The sequence below is a fragment of the Lethenteron reissneri genome, chromosome 67 (genome assembly GCF_015708825.2).
Source record: "Lethenteron reissneri isolate LAM-NWPU_2019-01 chromosome 67, ASM1570882v1, whole genome shotgun sequence".
In the NCBI taxonomy this organism is placed as follows: Eukaryota; Metazoa; Chordata; class Hyperoartia; order Petromyzontiformes; family Petromyzontidae; genus Lethenteron; species Lethenteron reissneri.
The window spans coordinates 8,941,951-8,967,689 of NC_083845.1; the positions used below are offsets into that span (position 1 = coordinate 8,941,951).

General features: G+C 52.4%; 1 protein-coding gene across 2 annotated transcripts in view; it reads right to left on the reverse strand.

Annotated features, from left to right (window-relative positions):
- Positions 1 to 24,160, reverse strand: part of LOC133360232 (ATP-binding cassette sub-family A member 2-like) — a 61,361-nt gene extending 37,201 nt beyond the window's left edge. For both annotated transcript variants that reach the window (XR_009757237.1, XM_061578870.1), the window contains exons 1-5: positions 23,988 to 24,160; positions 11,739 to 11,832; positions 4,004 to 4,115; positions 2,126 to 2,289; positions 548 to 669 (exon numbers count right to left, since the gene is read on the reverse strand). Coding sequence is in view for 1 of the 2 variants with exons in the window: in XM_061578870.1 (XP_061434854.1) it covers positions 548 to 669; positions 2,126 to 2,289; positions 4,004 to 4,115; positions 11,739 to 11,832; positions 23,988 to 24,053 (558 nt within the window). In the remaining variant the exon portion in view is untranslated. The remainder of the gene's footprint in view (positions 1 to 547; positions 670 to 2,125; positions 2,290 to 4,003; positions 4,116 to 11,738; positions 11,833 to 23,987) is intronic.
- Positions 24,161 to 25,739: the final 1,579 nt, after the last annotated feature.

Here is a 25,739-nt window from a genome sequence, read left to right on the forward strand (position 1 = left end):
ACAATACTAGCCTCAAATCAGTACACGGTGCAATGCGTAAATATCACCGCTGGGGAGACAAAGGCAGCCGGGCGTGGTCCTGGCCACCCACCCCCTCGTGTGCCGGCCTTCATGGGTGCTCGCCAACAGCACTTGCCCCAAAAGTCTGTTAAGGCTATACGGGGGATCTTTGTCTTGTGTGTGTGCGTGTGTGGAGTGGGGCAATTGTGGAAAGAGCGGATTAGTTTCCAGAGTGGGGAGTGGTGGTTACCGCACTGCGCTACAAACCCGGCGACCAGAGTTCGATACCCGCTCATGCCCAACACCGGTGACAACTTTACGAATCGGTCCCGTAGCCTCCACTAGGTCGACTCAGCCTTTAATGAGTACCTGTTGCAGTGAGTAAAACATCAGCACTGGGGAGAGACAAAGGTGGCCGGGCGTAGTTCTGGTCACACCACCCCCTCGCGCGCCGTGCAGGCCTTCACGGGTGCCATCCCGCAAACAGCACTTGCCCCAACAGTCCCGCGGGGGCTACACGGGCGACCTTTGTCTTGTGCGTGCCCACCTCTCGCGTGTCGATGGGCGAGTCCAGCAGAGCGGCGGCCGCCCCATCGCTCAGCGAGAGGTTCCGACTCAGGAAGTCACGGAAACTCTCTGGGTCTCTCAGCAGCGTGGAGAGCGTCAGGTCTGTACAGGGGCGAGGGGCCGGTGGTTGAGACAGGACACAGGAGATCACGGGCGGCTCACAGCTCCGAGACACGACAATGAGGCGCCGTGGTGGAGAGATGTCGACTACCTCGCCTGGTATACGGGAAGGTCGTGGGTTCGATCCTGACCCTGACGTCTGCTGTATATGTGGAGTTTGCGTGTTCTCCCCGAGGTCGTGTGGATTTGCCACGGTGGCTCGGAGATGTTGACTACTTCGCCTGGTATACGGGAAGGTCGTGGTTTGATCCTGACCCTGACGTCTGCTGTATATGTGGAGGTTGCGTGTTCTCCCCCAGGGCGTGTGGATTTGCCACGGTGAATAGGAGATGTTGACTACCTCGCCTGGTATACGGGAAGGTCGTGGGTTCGGTCCCGACCCTGACGTCTGCTGTATATGTGGAGTTTGCTGGGCAGTGGTGGTGGCTATGCTGCTGCACGTGGCGTGACCTGTGACCCAGCACTGTGGAGGCAGCAGCGAGGGTTGGTGGATCACTGCACAGATGTTGTTGAACTCTCTTGTATGTATCTAGAACTTCTTTTGCACCGTACGTATCCAACCGTGCTAATCCCGTAGGCATCGAGGAGGAGCCATACCCTGGATTGCCATGAGAAGGCGGTACAGCAAAGGTAGACTCCACCTGTTTTAAAGGATCGAGCGTTGCTCTCTCGCACGTCGTTAATTGGCTGCTAACACCTCAAATATACAGAGGACCGCACAGCTTGAGCAATTACTGGCACCAGATCTCTGCACGGCTGCCTTTCTAAAGCGTTGAAGTTGAAAGCATTATTATTATAATAATTTTTTGTGTTTGATAGAGCCACCGTCTTTTAAGCCAGGGCATCTCAAGAGTGCCTTGCACGCGATAAGCTACTTGCATCGTTATGTCATCTCAATAACATTTGAAAGGGCACCCCCAGTGGCAGCTGTCCCTGTGTGGCACAAGTTGACTGCCAGGAGCATAAACCATCATCACGCTTACGCCAATCATCCGTGCAGTGGCTTTTGGCGAGCCATTGAACAAAGATGGTTACTGCATCACGCGCTTTCAGATGCGCTTCTGCGGCCATCTGGAATCCTCTTCCATCCAATATTAGGAAGCCACTGGAGCCATGCACTTTTAAAATCACCTAGAGATTGACAAACTCATTTCTCTAGAACTGCTTTTAGTGTTTAGTTTGTTGCCCTTCGCTACGTACGGTGCAGACTCTAACACAAGGGGATTGGCACTGCCTACTGCAAGGGTTCCGATTGGGCCATTCATCACATGACACGACACTGAAAGCACAATCATCAGAACACAAGCGGGAAAGAGACCGCGTGCGCTGCGAATCCGGCGACGAGAGTTTCATCCCTGGTCACGGCTAACGCGAGGTGGCGAGTGACTCACAATGAACCGATCCTGGGCACCCCCCGGCCACCCCCATCCCCACTCACTGTGGGCCGCGTTGAGGCTGCGCTCCAAGGGGCCGGGCTGCCCCCCCAGCTCTGCCGCGTGTCGCCTCAGCGCCCCGAGCTCCACGTCCAGGCCGGCGCGCTCAGGGGAGAGCAAGTCCGTGTCGGCCGTCACCTCGCCCAGCCGCTCCAGCAGCTGAGTCACCCTGGGCGCGGGGGCAGACGACGGCACGGATCGACGGCGGCGACGATGGTACCGCTCGCCGTGGCGAGGGCGCAAGCGGTCCCTCGTGACAGCGGCTCGCCGTTGAACCATGACCGTTAGGTCGAGGTCAAGGGGTCAATGCGGTTGTATCCACTGATCTCGTCAAGGAACATGAACCATCATCACGTGAACTCCGTCATCCTCGCAGCAGCAGTGGCTTCTGGCTCACCATCGAACAAAGACGGTCACCGCATCACACTTTCAGATGCGCTTCTGCGGCCGCCTGGAACGCTTTTCTGTCCGATGTCAGGAAGCCACTGGAAGCTGTGCACTTTTAAGTCAAGTCGAACGACAAACTCATTTCTCTTAAACTGCTTTTTGTCTTTAGCGTGTTGTCCTCCCACACTTCCGATTAGCGTGGTTGGCAACGTACGGGGCAAAAGAAGTTCAACATACATCCATGTCAATGGATTTAGAAACATGCGTTTAGGTTATTTAGATTATTTTGCTGCTAGAAATTTCCACGTGATAAGCCGCTTTGTTAAGCTATCATTTGTGGCCAGGTCGCTTCTGAAAAAAAATAAGCTCAGTGAATTTTAGCTGCCAATATATTTGTATATATTTTTTTTGCGATTTGCTTATCTTTCCTAGACTTTGCACTCCGATCGTTTGTTCGCAACAAGCGGTGAACGCACGACCAACTGGGCCATGTCACAACGCCCAATAATCCACAGAATATGGTCAAGTGTAGCCAGGTGGTCGTGGCTACACACGTGGCACGTAACCCAGTACTCTGGAGGTAGGAGCAAGGGGTTGGTGGCCGTCGAGGGGGAGCCGTACCCTGGCTCTGCCCGGAGAAGGCGGCACAGCAACTGTGCGGACTCCACCTGTTCTGTCTGTACGGGATATCGTGTTTCCCCCTCGCACGCACCCGTGGGTTTACTCCGGGCGTTCCAGTTTCCTCCTCCCACTTGCAAACGCTCATCATTTGGCCGATAACACCTTCATATAAAGGGCCGCAGAGCTTGGGCAATTGTCGGAAGCGCCGGCTCACCACACGGCCGCTGCCTTCCCACTCCTCGTCTGTGCTTCTGAGTCGTCCTCTCTCTCGCTCTCTCTACGAGAGCGCGGCATCACGTTACGAGTTCAAATGTTGATAATCATTATTATTATTTGAAACAAAAAGACCGACATACGACAAACGAGTCGGTCCTTCCAAAATCGGCGTCAACGATGAACCACAAACAAATGCTGGCCGCTCGTCTGCGCATTCCCAACGATAGCACGTGGGGTAAGAGGGGGGAGGCAATATCCAACGTGCAAGGGCATCGGCCGACCGATAGGGTTTACGCCGCCACTGCCAAAATCACCCCCCGCTCCATTATTCATGGCATCGCCACGGCGCCCGCTGGGCATCTGCTCGTGCGGGATCGCGAGAGCACGAGAGCGCGCGGCTCCTTCGACGGAGGTTAAGCAAGGGCCACATTCAGAACGAGCGCGGATTTTGCGAGGATTTAATCATTATTTATGGCAAGAAGAAATTAGAACACTGCAGCGTTATGTACGTCGGGTCCGTTTTCCCTGTACGGATGCGAATGCTGGTGAGATTACAGAAGACCCGAGAGAAGCAACAGCAGCGTGGGTTTCAAGAAGGAGGACGTTAAACACTTTGCGGACGGACACAAAGACGAGTGGTTGCGCAAGCGTGGACTCACATGGAGTTGCGGTACTCCAGGAAGCCGAACGCATCCCTCTGTCCGTCGGGGCAGATGGACTGCATGATGTGCACGATCCCCGCCGAGGTTAAGGGCGAGGCTGAGTAGTAAGCTTGGAGGGGGGGGGGGGGGGGCGAGACGTTGGGGAGGTGTACACACATGCACATGCGCACACAGACAGGAGGGGGGGCCAAGCAGAAAGCAGAGGATATCCAAGCGCAGAAAGGGAGGAGACGGGCACAGGCAGATGGTCACCGCAGAGGCGCCGCCCGCGCTTGCAGGGCGCCGAGCAAGACGCAAGGCGCCAGCAGCAGAATCAGAATCTGGGAGGTCTCTGCCCAAGGTCAGCTTCTTGGTTCAAGTGTCCTCACATCTGGTGTCCCATTCTACATTGTTCAGCAGTAGGTCCAGCCTCCTATGTCTTGCCCTTTCACCCTAGAGCCCATCCTTTAGGATTGTGATTTGATTGTTTCAAGGACTTCCCCCCCCTCCCCCCAACTATATTTCCAGTCCGAATTTACTTTCACTCTGTGAAACGGTTCCAGTTTGACCTTCTCTCTCTTCCTGAGCAACCCACTCGAGAAGCAACTTCCTGCGGGCCACAGCTTGGGAGCCTGCTATCATCGAGTGCAGTTGTGTCACAACGTTTCTCCGTGGCGTGTGCGATGTTATTAAAAACAACGGCGCTGCTACGCCTCTCCGGATAAAACCAACGCCGAACCGCTCGCACGCTCCAAGATGCAGCAGTGAACGGGACCTACACCCTGCAACTTGCAGACATCTCGGAATGCAAAAGAGTTCATGAGAGTTTACGAACTTAGTGGATCCGAGAGGTGGCCGGGTGGCTTAGGGCCCAGAGCGCCGAGGCGGCACTGCCGAGAAGCCGGGTTCCAATCCCGCTTCAAGCCGGGTTCCAATCCCGCTTCAAGCCGGGTTCCAATCCCGCTTCAAGCCGGGTTCCAATCCCGCTTCAAGCCGGGTTCCAATCCCGCTTCAAGCCGGGTTCCAATCCCGCTTCAAGCCGGGTTCCAATCCCGCTTCAAGCCGGGTTCCAATCCCGCTTCAAGCCGGGTTCCAATCCCGCTTCAAGCCGGGTTCCAATCCCGCTTCAAGCCGGGTTCCAATCCCGCTTCAAGCCGGGTTCCAATCCCGCTTCAAGCCGGGTTCCAATCCCGCTTCAAGCCGTCTGTGACCGACACCGGCGCTCCCGACCAAGAGTCGACGCCGTGAGCCCAGTCGGGATGCTCTGTCGTCGATACGGACATTCCCCTCTTGCAGCAGGGGAAAGTGCAGCACCCCCTAGTCTGTGGACAACGAGATCACTCGAAGGGGACCTCAGAAGTAGTTCTGTGATAACTCCCTCCACGGGCCACTCATTTTACCTTGCCGATCTCATCCAGGAGCATACACCATCATCACGCTCCGGTCATCATCGCAGCAGCGACGGCGGCCTTTGGCTGGCTATCGAACAAAGACTGTCAATGCATCGTGCGGGGCTTTCAGATGCGCTTCTGCGGCCGTCTGGAACACTCTTCCTTACGATATTAGGAAGCCACTGGAGCTATGAGCTTTTACATCTAAATTGACAAACTCATTTCTTTAGAACTGCTTTGTGAGTTTAGTTTGTTTTCCTTGCCCCGCACCTCCAATTAGCACGGTTGGCTCCGTACGGTGCGAAAGAAGTTCAACATAAATACTGCAAGAGATCCGATTGGGCCATTCGTCACGTGACATGACAACGCTAGCACAATTATAATACAATTGGCTAAGAGACTGCGTAGGCTATGAATCCGGCGACCCGAGCTTGATTCCTGGTCATGGCTAACGTCGGTGGCAAGCGCTATCTGAACCAGCCCTGGGCACCCCCACTCTCCTGCCTTCAGTGACCAACACAGACTAGCAGGACGAAGTATAGTCAAGCTACCCCCACAGCCGACACAGGGCAGGGGAAGGATTGATAAAGGGGCTGTAAATCAACGTTGTTGTTGTTGTAGTTTCAATGATTGAGGGATGGGTAATCATCAAGGGCAGGAGCAACATCACAGCAGTACGAGTTACAGTACAATGTCACATGTCCGACCGTCACATGTCCGGCCCAATCGATTAACCGCCCACCGCCGGTATTTGTCCACAGTGGTGTAGACGTTCACAAATGCGTCCTTTTCACAGATCCGCCAATGCCTCAGTCCCCAAAGTCGGATATGTGACGCTGTGCTGTACAAAAGGTGGGGGGGGGGGGGGGGGCGAGAGATGTGGGGTTCACAGCAAACACAGCAAAGCCCCTCGACAGAGCTGCAGAATGGCACCGGAGGACTGGGCAGTGGAGGTCTGTTGAGCAATCATCATCCGGCGTGTGCGGCGTGACGAGACATGCCCCGCGTATAGTTTAACCAGGTGAGCTCCCAATGGAAATAATAAAACTCCTTTTTTTGGAGGGGCCGAAAATGTATACGGCAATTTGACGAGTTATCAGTCCCTGCGAGCATCTTAGCCATACTAATCAGTGTTCTAGAGGGAAGGGCGGGGGGGGGGGGAGGTATTTTCCACTCCGCAACAACACTGCGTTTCTAAATGTAGGACACAGTCATATGTTGAACTTCTTTCGCATCTTACGTAGCCAACCGTGCCAATCGAAGGTCACTTCTGCCACGTCTCCGACACGCACATTCCTCTTGTGATTTGCGCAAGACTATGGGGGACGACGCACGAGTACACTGCGGGAAAAGTTCCCCTCGCCTGCAAAAAGCGGGTTATCTGCAAGTCCTTTTCCGGGGCCCCCCCAAGCGAGGAAAAAAGGTTGCGGGGAACGGAGGCAAAAATGCTGCTGGCGACATCACGAAGGGGCGCTGCCGAGTCGGCGCTCTTGAAAATCTTGAAGCCAAGCCGGGGAGCTGGGGGGGGGCGGGCGAGGGGTTAATGACCCCTGAAATAAATCGCTTGCATTCGTGAAATGTGCAGTCGATTTGGGTCGTACCGAAGATCTGAACGAGGAGTACAGGCGATCTCGCCACCGTCAGGCACCACAGTGGCTATGAGATGGTCACTTCCTCGCCTGGTATATAGGAGGTCGTGGGTTCGATCCCAACCCCGACACCTCCTGTATATTTGGAGTTTGCATGCTCTCGTGGATTTTTCTCCGGGTCCTTCGGCTTTTATCGCCACATTTAGAATCAACATCAAGCATTTAAAGTATTTGGCTACTGCTATAAGTTTCCACGTGATAAGCCACTTCGTTGAGCTATAATTTGTGATAACCAGGTCTCTTCTGAAAGAGCTATATAGCTCAGTGGGCCTTACCTGGTAAACTTAAAAAGTTTAGTTTTTTGTCTTAACAAGTCACCCACACAGGCTGGCTTCAGGATCTTTCTCCAGCTACATATATATGTTAGATCTACCCTTGCAGAATCATCTTTAGCCGGGCGGTGGTGGCGCACGCCTGTAATCCTGAGGTGTGCGGGCAGCAGCGAAGGTTGGTGAATCACCGCGCACACAGCTGTTGCGAAACTCCCTTCCGGTGGGGCGGGGGCGTAGAGAAGCGGCCGAGCCCTGGCTCGCCAGGACAAGGTGGTACTCGACGAAAATGTATGGGAGAGCGTTTCCTCCTCGCTCGCGTGGGTTTCCTCCGGACGCTTCCGTTTCCTCACCCTCGATATATAGAGGACCGCGGAGCCAGTAGTGTGCGCTCGCAAATCACGAGCTGGGCCGTGGTGGCTACGCCGCAGGTGGCGTGGCCTCTAACCCAGCACCGGTGGAGACAGCAGCAACGAGGGGGTTGGTTGATCACAGCACAGATGTTGCGAAACTTCCTTCTCATGGGCGTCGATGAGGAGCCCGTACCCTGGCAGGAAAGCGAAGATGTGGTCTCCACCTTTTCCATCTGTATGGGATGGCGTGTTTCCCTCTTGGCACGCGTGGGATTTCTCTGGGTGTTTCAGTTTCCTCCCACGTGCATAAATCGCCCGTCGTATTGGCCAATAACGCCTAAATATATAGAGAGGACCGCAGAGCTTGGGCACCTGTTGGCAGCTCCGGATCACCGCGTGCGGCTGCTGCCTCCTCGCTCGCTTGTGGTTCCTCCTCGTGCCTCCGAGTGTTCATCTCTCTTCGCGAGTGAGCCAACACCGTGTGACGGTATACTACAAGTTAACATTATCTGTGATGTAATAGCAAGGCATCCACACAGACTGGCATCAGGAGATTTCTCCCGCTATATACAGTAGACTCTCCATTATCTGCGCTAATGATGGAGAGGATGGCCGTGGAGAATTCAAAATCGTGGATAATCAAAAAATAAACATTTTCCGCGAATCTCAAGGCCACTCAAAATCAAGCACAGCTGGGGATTTCAATTGTTACCCTTTTGATTTAGAACGAATGCTAATGATCGATCGACCGATCAATGCACATGCTCAGTGATAACACTTTCCTGCTCCCGTGCAGAACAGTCGGCCTATTAAGTGGGCAGCAGAGCCGATCAACATCATTCAAACTCTGCTCACCATTGTCAACATATGCAACTACTGTACTGTACTGTAGAAGCGATCAAGTGGATTTTGTATTAACCGGAGCATGTATTTGTTCAGTTTAAGACACGCGACTTGTAGAATAACAATCTAGAACTGTATATCTACGTGAATTTCCCGAAAGACCCAAGAATATGAATTCCTGCAGTCACGGAAGCTTTAAGTCAAGATTTAATACGGAACTGTTTTCAGATTATTCATTTGGGCTTAAGGGAAAATCCACGAGTTATTAATTCACGTCAAAATCTCAGGTGCCCAGTTAATCCGCAAAATCGGATAAACCGCACGTTGATAATCCAGAGTCTATTGTACATCTCATCATCGTCATGATCCATGGGCAGACAGCCCGTAGGTGTCCGCTGTACATTTCGTCATTGGTTTTCGCGTTCATCTGTCTTGTAACAATGTGGCTCAAGTAGTAGTAGCCACATCTTTCTGGCACAAATCTCTTAACATCTTCGTCAAGCCATTCTCCGCTAGGTCTTACCCTCTTCCCGGTTCCTTCCATTTTTCCGCGAACACACACTTGTATTTTTCCTGTTGTTTTCCATCCTACATGTGTCCAATTAGTGCCAGTTTCCTTCTCATCACGCCTGCCTGCCTGCCTGCCTGCCCGCATCATCAGGTTGTCTTCTTCTACGTGCGACCTTGTTCTTACTGCTACGTTGGTGACTCGTTGAGTCCAGCCGAGATGCAAGATCCTTCTGTAGCAATACATTATATATCTAGCCTTGCAGAATCATACTCTTTGGTTCTTTTGGTAAAGTCACGTAGGTATAAAATAAAATAAATCACAACGTTTCGATCACAACACAAGCGGTCGTCCTCAGGCGGAAAAAATATAATCCAGAAGTGGAACTGCTGACCCAGTGAGAGAGCAGTTACAACAAGGTTATCGAAACATCGTGATTTTTTTCATTTTCTACCGACGTGACTTTGCTGAAAGAACCAAAGAGGATGGATTTCTGCAGTCACGAAAGCTTCAAATCATTGGGAGGGGGAGCGGGGGGAACACTGTCCCAACCTTTCCTGAAACCACCAGGATTGTCCCGGAAAAATCCGGCACCCTTGACAGCTTCACACGTGATATTCGGAGGAGCGATGGTGTGCAATGTGGTTGAAATGGCTTTTGCAGACTCAAGCGACTTTAGTGCGAGCCGGTCTTCTTCTTTAATATGCGTGCTGATGAAGATGCAGAGCAGCAACGACAATTTCACATTCAGGTGGTCAAGCCAGATAACTGTGTCGGGCGCAGCGGAGTAGTGTATCATTGCTGCGATGTCTCCTTCGTATCTGTGGATTGGGTATTTGCTTTGTTGAATATTGTATGGTATGTTCTTGACGATCACGGTCGTGCATTGGAGAGTTTTTTTAAATGTTGCAATTGTACATCAGGTATCCGCATCTGCCATGGTTTGTGCAGTGGATGCGATTTAGGGTGGACCATGAGCATCTTCGTCAAAGATCAAACCCAGGGATTTTCTACATTTGGTCTTTCACAAGTTCTTATTTTGAACTCCAATTCGGTTCTCCAGGCCTCATCGCGGTTGAATTTGCATTGTTCAAGGTGAAGCGGTCATGGGTCCAAGTGTCGGCGGGTGAGAGAGAGAGCACGTCAAAGGCCAAAGTGCCTTGCAAGGAGTTCTGTGGCTCCAAGCCAGGCAGCCAGTGCCCTCCGCCCCAGGTTTTCTTAATTGCAGGTGACATGAGCAGCTGATTCATTAATTATAGGACAACAGGAGCACTGTTGGGGGGAGGCAGGGTGAGGGGCGATGTGTAATTAATCCATGGGTGCTGGGCCGTCACCGGACCCGTTCTTGTGCGATGCTCATCTTCACCGACTGCCCTGAGAAGGTAGTGGACATTCCACATTCCTGTGGCAGGGGAGCAGGACCCCGAGGAGGACAATGAGTGTTTGACTGCCCACAAAGTCGTACTTGTTTTTATTTACCTGCCCCTCAGTAAATGACGAAGATGAGCCGCGTCACCCTTAATGCATCAAACATAGTCAGACCTCGGAGGCCAAGTGGGAATTTTAATTCTGCTTATGTGTGGGATGGGGGACCGCCACCACCACCAGAGCTTGCCAGGTGTGGTAGACATGACAGGGCTGCAGTGAGGTGGTGCCAAGGAGGTGGCGGTGCCGAGTGTCTCCCCCTCATATAGAGCAGCCCTGTGCTAGGTTGTCTCTGGGGTCTCCGGTTTCCCGAGTGTCTCCCCCCTCGTATACAACAGCAGCGCAGTGCTGGGTTTCTGCGGTGTCTATGGATTCCTCCTCCAAACACAAATCCAAACTCTCACCACTCACGGAAGCACAATGCAGTAGCACCCTCCTAAAAAAAAGGAGTCTTAAGTCTCAGTGAGGATTCCTGGGTAATTAAATGACATCATCATCATTACTGTTATTATCAACATTAATTGGCATCAATCGCGCATGGGGCGTTCACGGTCAGCTGCTGTGCAGCTCTCCGGCTGTGCGTTCGGTTTGCACCGTGCGCCGTGTGGCACGACGCCCCGGGGAGGCTCCTTCCACGACCGAATTCACTTCTCAAAAGGAGCTCACCCCCCACCAAGAGTCAAAGACGTCGGATGGTCGTGTGTCGAACAACCACAACAACACGTAGCGGTACAACTTGACAACACAGCGGGGATATAATTGGCATCGTTATTATTGATTAGTACGAATAGGCGAGATCATCATTGTAATAATTAGTGCGACAAATACGAGCGGCCGTGCGTCCTCCTACGACGACATTCTGCCAGCTCTGAACGCGAGAGATGTTGGCTCATCCTTACAGGAGGCCAAACGGTTAACGCGGCACCTCGGGAGAAACTTACAGACTGCCGCGGGGCCCCACAACGCAGACGTCCAGAAATAAACGGAGGTAGAGGTTGGTGGTTGGTGGTGGTGGTCATGAAACGGAAGCAAACAAAAAAAAACACAGAATAAAATGATGGAAAAATTTAAAACACAAAACACGAGAGAGAGAGGTGGCCTTGTTAACGGAAACACAACGGTGGCAGCAGCAGCAATGGTGGCAAAATGAAATGTGACAAACATAAAACGCAAAAAATATGGTGATGGAATGGTTTGTAAGATGCGGGCAAAAAACGATCTGGGAAGCGCCCAATGCCGATCGGCGGTTCGGCGAGTACCGCCGGGTTATTTGCCGGGGATCGCCGGGTACCGGCAGGTACCGGCCACGCTTTACCTTCGTTGACGGAGATGGTCGGCTTCTTCTGCCGAAGTCCGAGCAGAACGAAGAAGAGCGCAAGCGGTATGAAGACCTCGCAAGCCAGCACCCACTGTGTGTCACACACACACGCACACGCGCACATCCGGGCACACCCATGGTCTATCCACTGCTACAAGGGGCGCCTCGGTGGCGAGATGTTGTATGTACGTATGTTGAACTTCTTTCACACCGTACGTGATGTATGCGAGGTGCGGGGGTTGGACAAACCAAACACAAAAAGTAGTTCTGAAGAAATTAGTTTTCTATCGATTTTTAAAAATGCATATCTCCAGTGGCTTCCTCATATTGGAAGGAAGAGCATTCCAGACGGCCGCAGAAGAGCATCTGAGAGCGCGTGATGCAGTCTTTGTTTGATGGCCAGCCAAAAGCCGCTGCGAGGATGACCGGAGTTCGCGTGATGGTTTATGCTCCCTGACGAGATCAGCAAGTTATTGTGGTTCACTTATGGCAAGCACTTTGTGTTTAATGAATGCAGACCTTATACATGTGGGAGGTAAACGAAAACACCCAGAGAAAACCCACACGTGCAAGGGGGAAACACACTATCCCATACAGATGGAAACAGTAAAGACCACATTTTTATTCCTTCCCTGCCTTCTCTTGGCGAGCCAGGGTACAGCGACCCCTCCCAGAACGCCGACGAGAACGGAGGTGTGATCTCCACCAACCCTTCGCTGCTACTGCTGCTGCCTCTACCGTGCTGGGTTAACGGCCATGCCACGTGCACCGTAGCCACCACCGGCCAAGCTCATTGTAATTTGTGAGCGCACTTCGCTCGCATGAAAAAACACAGCCCCAAAAAAACAAACGTGTGCACTTTTTCTGCCCGAATGTCCCGGCACTTATCGATTTATGGTAAATGGGGCATTTAATTAAATTCCTGTACAAAATAAAACTGCTGTCTCACCTCGCATCTCCCTACTCAAGTGCAATAGTGTGCCAACGTCACCGTCGCAGGTTACAGGTTCAATCCCATCTACCCATCGGCATGAGAAACGGGGCTTTATCCAGCAGTGCATTGATTGTGGCTGACAATGATGATGTTGCTGGTCTAACGGTTTCTCAACTCCAGTACTCACTGCCTCACACTACAGTACAGCTTTGTGCAATTACCAAACCATCAAGGGCATTGGGGTGTGTGCAGTGGAATTTATTTTTTTAGAATGAACAGAAAAGATTGGTAAATGCAGAAAGGTGGTGGATAGGGAGCACTGGAAGTTGAGATCTTGACCAACATCATCCCGATCATTCTCAACCACTGCTGGACAAAGACCTGAATCCAGCAACCCATTGCATCACGGTGGTGAGAAGATAACTACCTGGCTAGGCATGGAGAAGGCTGTAGGTTCGATCCTGCCGCTAACGCCTGCTGTATATTTGGAGTTTGCGGTGTTTCTCTCCCAGTGGTCGTGTGGATTTTTCTCCGGGTCCTCCAGTTTTTCCCCTCCACGTCTAGAATCAATGTCACGCGTTTAGAGTATCTGGCTGCTATAAATTCCCACGTGGTGATAAGCCACTTCGTTGAGCTATCATTTGTGATAGCAAAGTCGCTTCTTAAAAAGAACTATATAGTTCAGTGAACAAATACTCTCATTAGAGCTCTCCGGCAGTTTGCACAGACTGTGGTCAACCAGAACACAACCACAGAGCAAGTAACACACTTCAATGGTCCCATGGATTTGTTTTTTCCCTCCGGGTCCTGCTGTATTTTCCTCCACACTTAAAATCAACAAGCGTTTAGATAATATTCTTTGGTTCTTTCGGTAAAGTCACGTAGATAGAAAAGGAATATTACAAAATAAAGTAAATAAAAAACTAAAACCACAACGTTCTGATCGCAACACAAGCGATCGAAACGTGATGACGACCACTTGTGTTGCGATCGAAACGTCGTGGTTTTTGGTTTTTATAATTTTTTATTTTTATTCACTTTCTTTTTTATTATAATTTTTATATTTAAGTGACTTTACCGAAAGAACCAAAGAATATTAATTCCTGCAGTCACGAAAGTTTTACGTCAAAATTTAAGCGTTTAGATCGGAGAGATGATTTGGCTGCTACAGATTTCCACACGATGATAAGCCACTTCGTTGAGCCATCACTTGTGGCCAGGTCGCTTGTGAACAAGAAGCCAATACGCTCGGTGGGCTTCACCTCTTAAAATAAAAATAGTTTAGTTTTATTAGTATTTGTTTTACGATTTGTTTAACTTTCCTATACTCCGCACTCCTATCGTGTGTTTGTACTGTTTGTTGTTGTAACGTTGTCACCCACTCCGACCCTCCAGTATGAACAAGTATTTTGATTCTGAAAGGAGGCGGCATCATCATCATTATTATCACACAGCGATGCACTCACTCTTCCGCGACTCCTGACGCAATTGTCTGGCTCCCGGACCACCTCGATGTACAATTACAGCTGTTGCTGCTCTCCACGTCAACATCATCAGTCACGGCAAGCGGATGAAAACGGACACCTACCATGTCGTGAACATCGATATCAGCGGTCGGTAACCAAAACAACAATAGAAGAAAAAAATCGAATAGGAGACGGTGGCCCTTGATCAATAACGTCACGCAGCGGGTTTTAAAGGGCCTCATCGGGCTCCAGAGCCGCAGGTTGCTGACCCCTGATTTATATATTTTAAAACTATTTTTATTTTACCAGATAAGGCCCACCGAGGTATATAGCTCTTTTTCAGAAGCGACTTGGCTATCACCAATGATAGCTCAACAAATTGGCTTATCATCATGTGGAAATTTAGAGGAAGCCAAATAAACTCTAAGCGCACGTCGATTCTAAAATGTGGAGGGGAAAAAGCGGAGAACCCAGAGAAAAATCCACGTAACCACGGGGAGAGAGAGAGATACGCAAACTACAAATATACGGCAGCAGGCGTCAGGGTCGGGATCGAATCCACGACCTCCTGTACACCAGGCGAGGTGGTTAACATCTCCTAGTCACCGTGATGATGATGAGAGAGAGAGAGACAGGCACACTCCAAATATACAGCAGGCGTCAGGGGTCGGGATCGAACCCACGGCCTCCGGCAAACAGGCGAGGTGGTTAACATCTCCTAGTCACCGTGATGATGATGAGAGAGAGAGAGACAGGCACACTCCAAATATACAGCAGGCGTCAGGGGTCGGGATCGAACCCACGGCCTCCGGCAAACAGGCGAGGTGGTTAACATCTCCTAGTCACCGTGATGATGATGAGAGAGAGAGAGACAGGCACACTCCAAATATACAGCAGGCGTCAGGGTTGGAATCGAACCCCCGGCCTCCTGCAAACAGGCGAGCGAGATAACAAATCGGCACCGCAGCACCCTTGGGGGGCCGTCCATAAATGACGTCACGCGATTTTGGACGATTTTTACCCCCACCCCCCATCGGCACACGGCGTCACAAGTCAGACCCCCCCTCAAATATGACGTCACAAAGCTCTGCCCCCCCCCCCCCCAAAATAAAACATGCTTCAAATCGCTTTAAACTATTGTCATTGTAGTGCGTATTTAATGTGGCGCTGCACTCTGATGTTGTCTATATTTATTTAAAGTCACAAATGTATGACCCCCCCCCCACCCTAGGTGCGTGACGTCATTTATGGACGGCCCCTTGTATAAAACATCCGCTGAGAAAAGATACCGAGAAGGAAGTTGAAAGTTCACCTCCTTGTAACCGGGCAACGGCGCTGTTTGCCATCTTAAAGCAGGCGACGCCACGTGGCCGCACGCGAACTGCTTCGTGTGTTCTTAGTTGTATTACTGCCGACACACTCGCCAATGGGCGAAGCGGGGTTATCGGTCGTCCTGGGAACGGGAGTCCAAGTCCACGCGTGCCCGCTCGCCGCACGCTTCTCGACTTCTGCTCGCGTAGAGCAGCCCCCCACCCTTGCGATCGATCACTCGCTCCACTGCTCGTGAGGGGGGGGGGGGGTCCAACTGGAGAGTGTTTTTGGCCTACTCTTCCATGCTGCACAGACATCTTGCAGGAGTGGGGAGTTACCCACACCACTTTACCCCAACCGTACGCGACCCACCGAACATCTCGTGGGGTCTGCACTCACGTCGCTGGCTGAGCAAGGGAGATGGGAGGGGATGTAAGATGCTTGTCCCATTGATGAAACTGCCTCGGAAGCCAGCACCTTCCTTCGATCACCTCCTTTCACCTCTTTGCCGATGACACTCAAATGTTCTTCTCCTTCAAAACATTCACCCGCGAGCTTCCCCTCTGCATCTCATCCTGCCCGACAGTCATACAAGCCTGGATGGCCGAACATTTCCTTTCCCTACATCCTTCCAAAACCTCGGAGCTCTTATTTCCATCCTCTCGCTCACCCCCACCCCTTAGCCTCTTCCCAAACTCTCGGTTCCACTTTCACTCCCCACATTGCCATCACCACTCGCACGCACGCCGTTGCCATCTGTCCAACATCAGGGGGAAAATCCGCCCACTCATCACTGCCACTGCTGCCAAACTGCTCGTACACTCCCCCCTCGTCTTCACTCGTCTAGATTACTGCAGCTCACTGCTGGTCCCTCTCCCACACATCCAACACGCAGCTGCACGGACTCGACTCAACCTGCCGTACACATCTCACTGCTCTCCTCGCCTTCAACAACTTCACTGGCTTCCTGTCGAGCACCGCTGTCTTGTTTTATTCTTCGCACTCGTATTCAAAGCTTGGCACCGTCTTGCCCCACCCTACCTCTCTTCTCTCATTTCTTTAAAATGTCCCTTCATGCTCCTTTCGATCTCAATATTCCTGTCTCCTCACTGTTCCATCACCTCCCTGCGCCCAGTCTCGCTTCCGTGCTTTCTCTCTTCTTGCCCCGTTGCACCATGGAGCAAGCTCCCACTCCACGCCAGACTCTCACCCACGCTTTCCAACCTTTCGCTCGGCCCTCAGCTTTTTTCTCTTCTCTACTGCTTTTTCTCTTCTAACTTACTCCCAGCCCCCAGTCATCTTCCTCCGACGACCCCGAATCCTCCCTTTCTATATGCACCTAACCACATCTCTCCCCCAGCACGACAATGTGCTCCTCCATCAGCTCCACTATCCGGCCACCCTTCACCACTTCACGCACGTGCCCCCATACCCCACTGCCTCTCGTCCACGCCGCACCCATCAGACACCCTCACTCACCATCACATTCCACCTTATTCTGCCTTACCTACCACAGCAACATCAACTCCATTCCCAGCTCCTGTCCCGCCATCCATTCCGTCACCTCCCTCACTGAACGCCGTCGGCTTGCATTTCACAGCGTCCTTTCCAGGGCGCTATATACATCCGAAATATAATTGAATCGGTGTGATACCGAATCGTGGTGATGTGTCATTATCAGTGTTCGCTGTACACACAGCCTACAAGACATCGCCATCAACATCATCGTCATCAGCCGATGACGCTGGTGCTGAGCAGCGGTGCAGCTGTAAGCGCACTGCGCTACGAACCCGGTCACCCGAGGTTGAATTCCCGGTCATGGCCAACATTTAAGAAATAATATTTCAACTGATCCTGGGCCTCCCCTAGGTCTACTCAGTGTGGTGAGTAAAGATCAGCACTGGGGAGACAAAGGCGAACTAGTGTGGTTTTGGCCACCCACTCCCTGTGTGTGCCATTCCGGCCTTCATTAGGTGCTCACTAACAGCACTTTCCCCAACAGCCTGTTCAGGCTATAAGGGGGATCTTTGAGTGCGTGAGTCAGAGTAGAAATGTGGGAGAGTGACTAAGACGTCGTGACCTGCGGGGGTGGTGGCGGATGAGAAAATGCACTCGGACGCCTGGTGCAGACCGAGTCGTCAACACGCCGCACGGACGAGGAACCAATGCGCAAAGTCCACGGGAACGGTAACCGCCGTGATGTTTGCGTGCAGGACACACAGCTGAAACTACAAACTGAAAATAAACTCATAATAAAGGTTTTTGGGATAGATCGCGTAATTATAGACGTGTACTTACACGATCTAACCCAAAAAACCTTTATTATTAATAATATTGGTCGCGAAATCCTGCGTGTGAAATTAAACTATTTTTTTATCTACCAGTAACGTTTTCAGAAGCGATCTGGCCACAAATGATAGCTGAACGAAGTAGCTTATCATCGTATTGAAATTTAACCGCAGCCAAATACTCTAAACTCACGTTGATTCTAAATGTGGAGGGAAAAACCAGAGGGCCTGGAGAAAAATCCACGCGACCACAGGGAGAGACATGCAAATTCCAAATATACAGCAGGCGTCAGGGTTGGGATCCAACCCACAACTTCCTGCATACCAGGCGAGGTAGTTAACATCTCGCCACCATGACGCTTACACAACACACAACCACAACCATCATTATCATCAACGTCCACGCGTATCCACCCTTCCGTTCTCACACGGGGAGAGCAACACAGCAGCAGTAGCCGGCCAGCGGAGTCCGGTGAGTGTGCAAAGCGGCTCAGAAACTCACTCCCATCTCCGGCGGAATTCATTATTCATGCGACCCCACGAGTCCCCCGACTGTCTCACACGACCGCTTAGCACGGCACGTCTCGTGCCAGTGGGCGGCAGCGTGGCGCAGTGGTGAAAACCCATGCCATCACAGCAAAATAACCCGGGTTCGATTCCCAACTCTGGTGCCTTTCTACCGTGGAGTTCGTGCGTTTCTCTCCCCATGTTCTGCATGGGCTCCCTCTGGGTTCTCCAGTTTCTTACAACAGCTAAGAATAAAACCCCAGACAACAGCGTTCTTCACTCATTTTCTGAGAGGGGAAGGGGGCACTTTCTCCGACAAGACATCATCAGTGTAAGGGCCGCCACGCATTTGAAACCATTGTGGGTTTGACAGCAGCACAATGATGATGATGATGGGTTGGGGTGTTTGTATTCTCGGGGAGCCGCACATCAGGGCCCCCCCCGCACTAAAGGCCACCAGGGGCCTGCCAGTAGCCCCACGGTGCCTTGCAACGAAGACCACTGCCATAAAATGTAACTGGTATTAGCCGAAAAAAAATCATCCCAATGCTGAAAAGTCACACTGCAACCGACTCATTGCTGAAGCAACAACGTCTGCCCCCTACCGCAACAACTGGCAAGGATTCATCTTCTTGGTTCTTTCGGTAAAGTCACGTAGAAGGGAAGTAATAAAATAATAAAAATAAAACATAATAAAATAATTCTCACGACGTTTCGGCTACAACGCAAGCAGCCGTCTTCAAGTGAAGAATGAGACACTACCAAGCTAGGAGCTTATATATACGCTGGGTTGGAGGTGCAAGAAGAGCGACTTAACAAAAAGCGTATATATAAGCTCCTAGCTTGGTAGTGTCTCATTCTTCACCTGAAGACGGCTGCTTGCGTTGTAGCCGAAACGTCGTGAGAATTATTTTATTATGTTTTATTTTTATTATTTTATTACTTCCCTTCTACGTGACTTTACCGAAAGAACCAAGAAGATGAATCCCTGCAGTCACGAAAGCTTTAAATCGAAATTTAACTGGCAAGGAGTGAGTCTTGCCTTCCTATTGGATCGGGCAGTGGCATAGCCATTGAGTGTGCAGGCGGTGCAACTGCTCCGAGGCACACAGGCTGGCGGGGGCCCGGGTGCTGGGATAGAAAGAAAAAAAAATCCAATGGTTAGTTTTGTATAGAGTCGCCGCTCGTGCAAACTGCAGCATCATCATCGTCAGCTACGGTCAATCACGCACTGCTGGATGAAGGCCTCCTCCCGTAGTCGTCGTCGTCATTGCCGTCCCTCGCGATCCCTGCGATGTTGTAATGCTCCCGAACCGTGCGAGGTGTTACGTAAAAGAAAATTTACACAAGTGTCCGACACACAATGGAAGATGTATTGTTTACACGATCAGCAGAGTTAATACAGCAGCCTACACACACACACGGGCCGATTTAATCGCTATCATCATGTTCATATTAATCGGCATCGTGTTAATTGTACGTTACTGCTACATCAATGAGCATGGCACCGTGGTAAGAACACTTGCGATAGTGACAGTAGCAGGCAGACGCAGAGCAGGAGGTAAATTTACTGGAACGTCATTCATAGCACCCGACACAACCACACAAGAAGCGTAGCTGCTGCAGGGAATGTGTGTGCTGCTGCTGCTACGTGGAGCAATACATCACTCGTCATAACACAGAACAAAATAACAAGGCAAATATCCTCCATGTCGCCTTTAACAGAGTGTCAGGGCAAGTTCTGTTTGCGAGCACCTATCAAGGTTGGCACAGCACACACCTTTCAGGGAGTCGGTGGCCAACACCACTCCCGCCCGACTATGCCTCCCACTGCTCATGTTTATAGACTGCACCAGGTACTCGTTTAATGCCGAGTCGACCTAGGTGAAGCCCAGGACCGATTCAGATATTCAGATACACGCAGCACACACAAGCAGCACACACACACGCAGCACACACACACGGTGAACACCATCACATCGCCAATACCAGCAATCACCGTCATCAGATGGTGGTGTTGGTGCTGGTGGTGATGCTGTGAATGACAATGATGATAATGTAGATTGGGGTTGTGTTGCAGGTTTGTGTGCAGCATGCACGGATCACAACGCAGGAAATACCACAATGATCGTTATCGTTGGTGAAGAAGATGATGATGATGATGATGGTAGTGTGGATGATGATGTGAATTACACAAAGCTCCCTACACATCATTAGATGGTCATGACCATCAGCTGATCAGGGTGATGATGACGACGATAACGACGATGACGACTGTATGGGTGAAGACGACAATGTTCAATTGTCGTAAATTGTGTGGACACACACAGATCATCATCATCATCATCAGGAGATGATGAGGATAATGGTGGTCGTGGCCCTGCGTGGATGATGTGGATGATGTTGATGATGATAGTGATGTTGGATGGTGATGATGCAGGCTGTACACATCAGCAACTTACATAACACTGCCAATACCATCATCAATATCGGAATCATGAGAGCTGATGAGGATAATAATGGTAGTGGTGGAAGGGGTGTGTGGATGATGATAACGATGTTTGATGGTGATGATGCAGGCTGTACACATCAGCAACTTACATAACACTGCCAATACCATCATCAATATCGGGATCATGAGAGCTGATGAGGATAATAATGGTAGTGGTGGAAGGGGTGTGTGGATGATGATAACGATGTTTGATGGTGGTGATGAAGGCTGTGCACACAAGGTACTTACAAGACACCACCAACACCAACATCATCATAAGGTGATGTTGAAGATGGTCTTAGATAATGATGATGATGAGAACGCAGATGGTGGTGATGTGTACAAATATACATGCACATTACAACACATCACCAACACCACGAGTACGATCATCAGCGGATGATGGTGGTGATGGTGAGGATGATGATGTGCAGTAGACAGCTTGTAACATGACCAGTACAATCATCATCAGCTGGTGATGTGGATGATCGTGTCAGTGTCAACATGAAGGACGCTGCTACTGGGCAGTTGGAGGCAGACGACCTCCAGCAACAACGGAGGGCAGAGGAGCGACGCTCACAACAACGAGCGGAGCGCCGGGCGGGTAAAACACGGCGAGTTTGCATAGGAGGGGGCACGGTTGGTGTATCGGCCAGTCATCTAGGTCAATCGACCCATGGCACCGGGGTCTATCCCGTGACCTGTCAGCGATCATTCAACACTCCACGTGGCCTAACAGTGCACCTAGCCTGGCACAAGCGCCGTGGTGATGTCACCGCCCCTTAGTGGCAAATGGCGGTAGATGTTGTTGGTGGTGGTGTCAACGTTAACGTGACCTGTTCCAGCTACCAGAGGCCACTAAATTCAGAGTATTGAACAAAACAACATTGCTAGGTCCACTGCTGGATGGGGGGGGGCTCCCCATGTTATGATTGAGGGTCGTTGGGGGTTATTTGACCATTTTTATTATTTGTTTTTATTCAAATTATTAATTCAGGAAAGACACAATGAGTCACAGGACTTTTCCTGGGGGATCCTGCGACTGAATTGGGGGTTTTGTTGTTGATATCCTCAGATGTTTTCAGCCAATTAGTGACGAGTTGTGTTTATTATTACACGTTTATTATACACCCGGAGAAAACCCACAAGCGTGATTGGGGCAACAACACTGGTTCCCCATACAGATGAAAACTGACGGCAATTAATCAACTTGCTGTACCGCCTTCTCCTGGCAAGTCAGGGTATGGCATCTCGACGCCCACGGGAAGTGAGCGTCACAACATTTGTGCAATCCACCAACCCTCACTGCTGCCTCCACAGCGCTAGATACAGGTCACATGCACCACTGCCCGGAGGCTCTCCGTGCGAGTCCGTGCCTCTCCGTGCGAGTCTGCGGCTCTCCGTGCGAGTCTCTGCCTCTCCGTGCGAGTCCGTGCGAGTCTCTGCCTCTCCGTGCGAGTCCTTGGCTCTCCGTGCGAGTCCGTGGCTCTCCGTGCGAGTCTGCGGCTCTCCGTGCGAGTCCGCGGCTCTCCGTGCGAGTCTCTGCCTCTCCGTGCGAGTCTGTGGCTCCCCGTGCGAGTATGTGGCTCTCCGTGCGAGTCTGCCTCTCCGTGCGAGTCCGTGCCTCTCCGTGCGAGTCCGTGGCTCTCCGTGCGAGTCCGTGGCTCTCCGTGCGAGTCCGTGGCTCTCCGTGCGAGTCCGTGGCTCTCCGTGCGAGTCCGTGGCTCTCCGTGCGAGTCCGTGGCTCCCCGTGCCAGGCTGCGGCTCTCCGTGCGAGTCCGTGGCTCTCGGTGCGAGGCTGTGGCTCTCCGTGCGAGTCCGTGCGAGTCCGTGGCTCTCCGTGCGAGTCCGTGCCTCTCCGTGCGAGTCCGCGGCTCTCCGTGCGAGTCTGTGCGAGTCTGTGGCTCTCCGTGCGAGTCTGTGGCTCTCCGTGCGAGTCTGTGGCTCTCCGTGCGAGTCTGTGGCTCTCCGTGCGAGTCTGTGGCTCTCCGTGCGAGTCTGTGGCTCTCCTTGCAAGTGCCTGGCTCTCCGTGCCAGTCCGTAGCCCTCCGTGCGAGTCTCTGCCTCTCCGTGCGAGTGTGCGTCTCTCCGTGCGAGTCTCTGCCTCTCCGTGCGAGTCCGTGGCTCTCGGTGCGAGGCTGTGGCTCCCCGTGCGAGGCTGTGGCTCTCCGTGCGAGTCCGTGGCTCTCCGTGCGAGTCCGTGGCTCTCGGTGCGAGGCTGTGGCTCCCCGTGCGAGTCCGTGGCTCTCCGAGCGAGTCCGTGCCAGTCCGTGGCTCTCCGTGCGAGTCCGTGGCTCTCCGTGCGAGTCCGTGGCTCCCCGTGCGAGTCCGTGGCTCCCCGTGCGAGTCCGTGGCTCCCCGTGCGAGTCCGTGGCTCCCCGTGCGAGTCCGTGGCTCCCCGTGCGAGTCCGTGGCTCCCCGTGCGAGTCCGTGGCTCTCCGTGCGAGTCCGTGGCTCTCCGTGCGAGTCCGTGGCTCTCCGTGCGAGTCCGTGGCTCTTCGTGCGAGTCCGTGCCTCTCCGTGCGAGTCCGTGGCTCTCCGTGCGAGTCCGTGGCTCTCCGTGCGAGTCCGTGGCTCTCCGTGCGAGTCTGTGGCTCTCCGTGCGAGTCCGTGGCTCTCCGTGCGAGTCTGTGGCTCTCCTTGACAGGTTGTTTATCTCCGTGCGAGTTTGTGCAAATCTCTCGATGAGAGCTCCATGGATTGACGTGTTAGGATATGGGTATCTGTGCGAGTCTATTGGCGTCTCTGTGCGAGTCTAAATGGGGTCGTCTGTTCCTATCTGGGTTGACCGACGAAGGTGGGGAACACAGAAGTACAATACAACGGAGGATTTCTGCACTGCCCAACAACCAAGGCATACCTGACGTAGCCTATAGCACCTGTTATGCACGGTGGGCACCCATCAAAACACAACACGCAGCTCTCGTTGCCACCGTTACAGATTGTCGGCACCACAGGTGTCAAACAACGCAGGCGCGGTCACCTTATCTGCCACATCGCGGATAAGAGGATGAATCGTGGATAAGGGGGGGGGGGGGGACACGATTTGCCCCCTCATACAAACGCAAAATAATGATGTCAAACGCACCACTCGTAACGTCCACCACCCAAGAAGACAACGATCCCCGCAGAAACTTGCCCCGTCAATCGCCCCCTCAACCAGCCCAGCGCGCGTCATTCAACGAACGCGTCCGCCGCTGAGGGGATTTTTGCTAAATCCATCTGTGCGGATCGCTGTGCGTCTCTCACCGGTCCGCGCCGCTTGAGGGTGACATTCTTCCACAGCAGCAGCCCGAGCTGATGAGCGAAGCCCATGGTTGTCGCTGCTGCTGCTACTGCTGCAGCTGCTGCTGCTGCTGGTGGTGTTCGTGTTGGTGGTGGTAGCGGCAGCGGCGTCTCCTCCTCCTCCCCGCCGCGGCTCCTCAACAGCGCGCCTATCAATGCTAGCAGATACAATCTCCCCGGCCTTATATACCGCAGGTGCTGTGTGGGGGGGGGGGCTGTGTGGGGGGGGGGGGGCGCACGCGTCAACGCTACCATTTACAAACACCCACCGCTTTAAATTGCAGGGGTGGGGGCTGTGGGGGGGTGAGAAGGAGGGGGCGGGGCTGTAGGGGGGAGGGGCTTGCAGGTGTTGGGGGGGGTGTGTGGGGGGGGGTGTTTCCACTACGTGGGGAGCGGTGGTGCAGCGGTTAGCGGACGCGCTACGAAACTTGTCCCACCCGAGCCGAGGTTCGATTCCCGCGCGTGGTCAGCACCCAGCGAGGTTTGTCTTGAACCGCTCCTGGGCCCTACACCCCCCCACCCCCCACTAGGTCGACTCAGCCTTAAATGTGTACCTCGTGGCGGGGTGTAAACGTCGCCGCGAGGGAGACAAAGGCGGCCGTGCGGGCGTGGTGCTTGGCCCCCCACACCCCCCTTGGTGTGCCGTGTGCTGGCCTTTACACAGGTGCTGCACTTGTCCCAAAACATCTGTGGAGGCTATACGGGGATCTTTGTCTTTACATAGACCCCCCCCCCAGCACCGCCCACTCTTCCCCCCCAATACACAAGCGCCCCGCCCCTCGGGTCCCATTTCCCGCTAAATCCACCAACCGCCACGCGCGTGCCAATACATACGTCACTTGCCCCGCCCTCTTCATATATAAGCAAGGGGGGGGGTGAGGGGGGTATGACGTCGCCTCCTCTCAGTGTGTTGAATGGGAGTGGGGGGGGGAGTTGTGGGGGAGTTGGGGGGAAGAGGGTGGGGGGACCTTGAGGAAAACGGTGGGGGAGGGGTTAAGGGGGGAGGGGTTAGGGGGGGGGCGAGAGTCACTAAGCCACGCCTTCACATCCCCCCCCTCCTCGCCCCTCCCCCCGTTTCCGGTGCGCACGCGCGTATCACGCGGTCAAACCCCCACCTCCCCTCCGCACTTAATAACCGTGACGTCACCCTTCAGGATACATGGCGGTGACGTCACGACATTCCCATAGGAAAAGTTTAAAATGTTGCCGCCAAATGGGTTCCATTTAAACCGGGTTAGGATTGTCCAGTTTGTGTTCAGTTGGCTGTGTACGGTGGTGCGAACGAAGTTCAACATACACACGTACCATCATCACATCATCATCACCATCATCACATCATCATCACCATCATCACATCATCATCACCATCACCACCTCATCATCACCATCACTACCTTATCATCACCATCAAGCCACTGGAGCGATGCACCTTTACAACATCTAGATTGGAAACTAATTTCTTTAACGCGGTTGGGGGCGTACGGTGCGAAAGAGGTTCAACAATCATACAACATACGTACATATGTTGTATGGCATGTACGTACAGACATGAAACATACTCGTGCACGATTATTTTGCTGCGAGAAATGCCCACGTGATGACAATCCGCTGTGTTGAGCTGTCATCTGTGCTCATAGCTCAGTGGGCTATACCTGCTAAGATAAACACTAAATTTGGTTAGTTTCATTTTCATATTTTTGTTGAGTCAATTTTTTT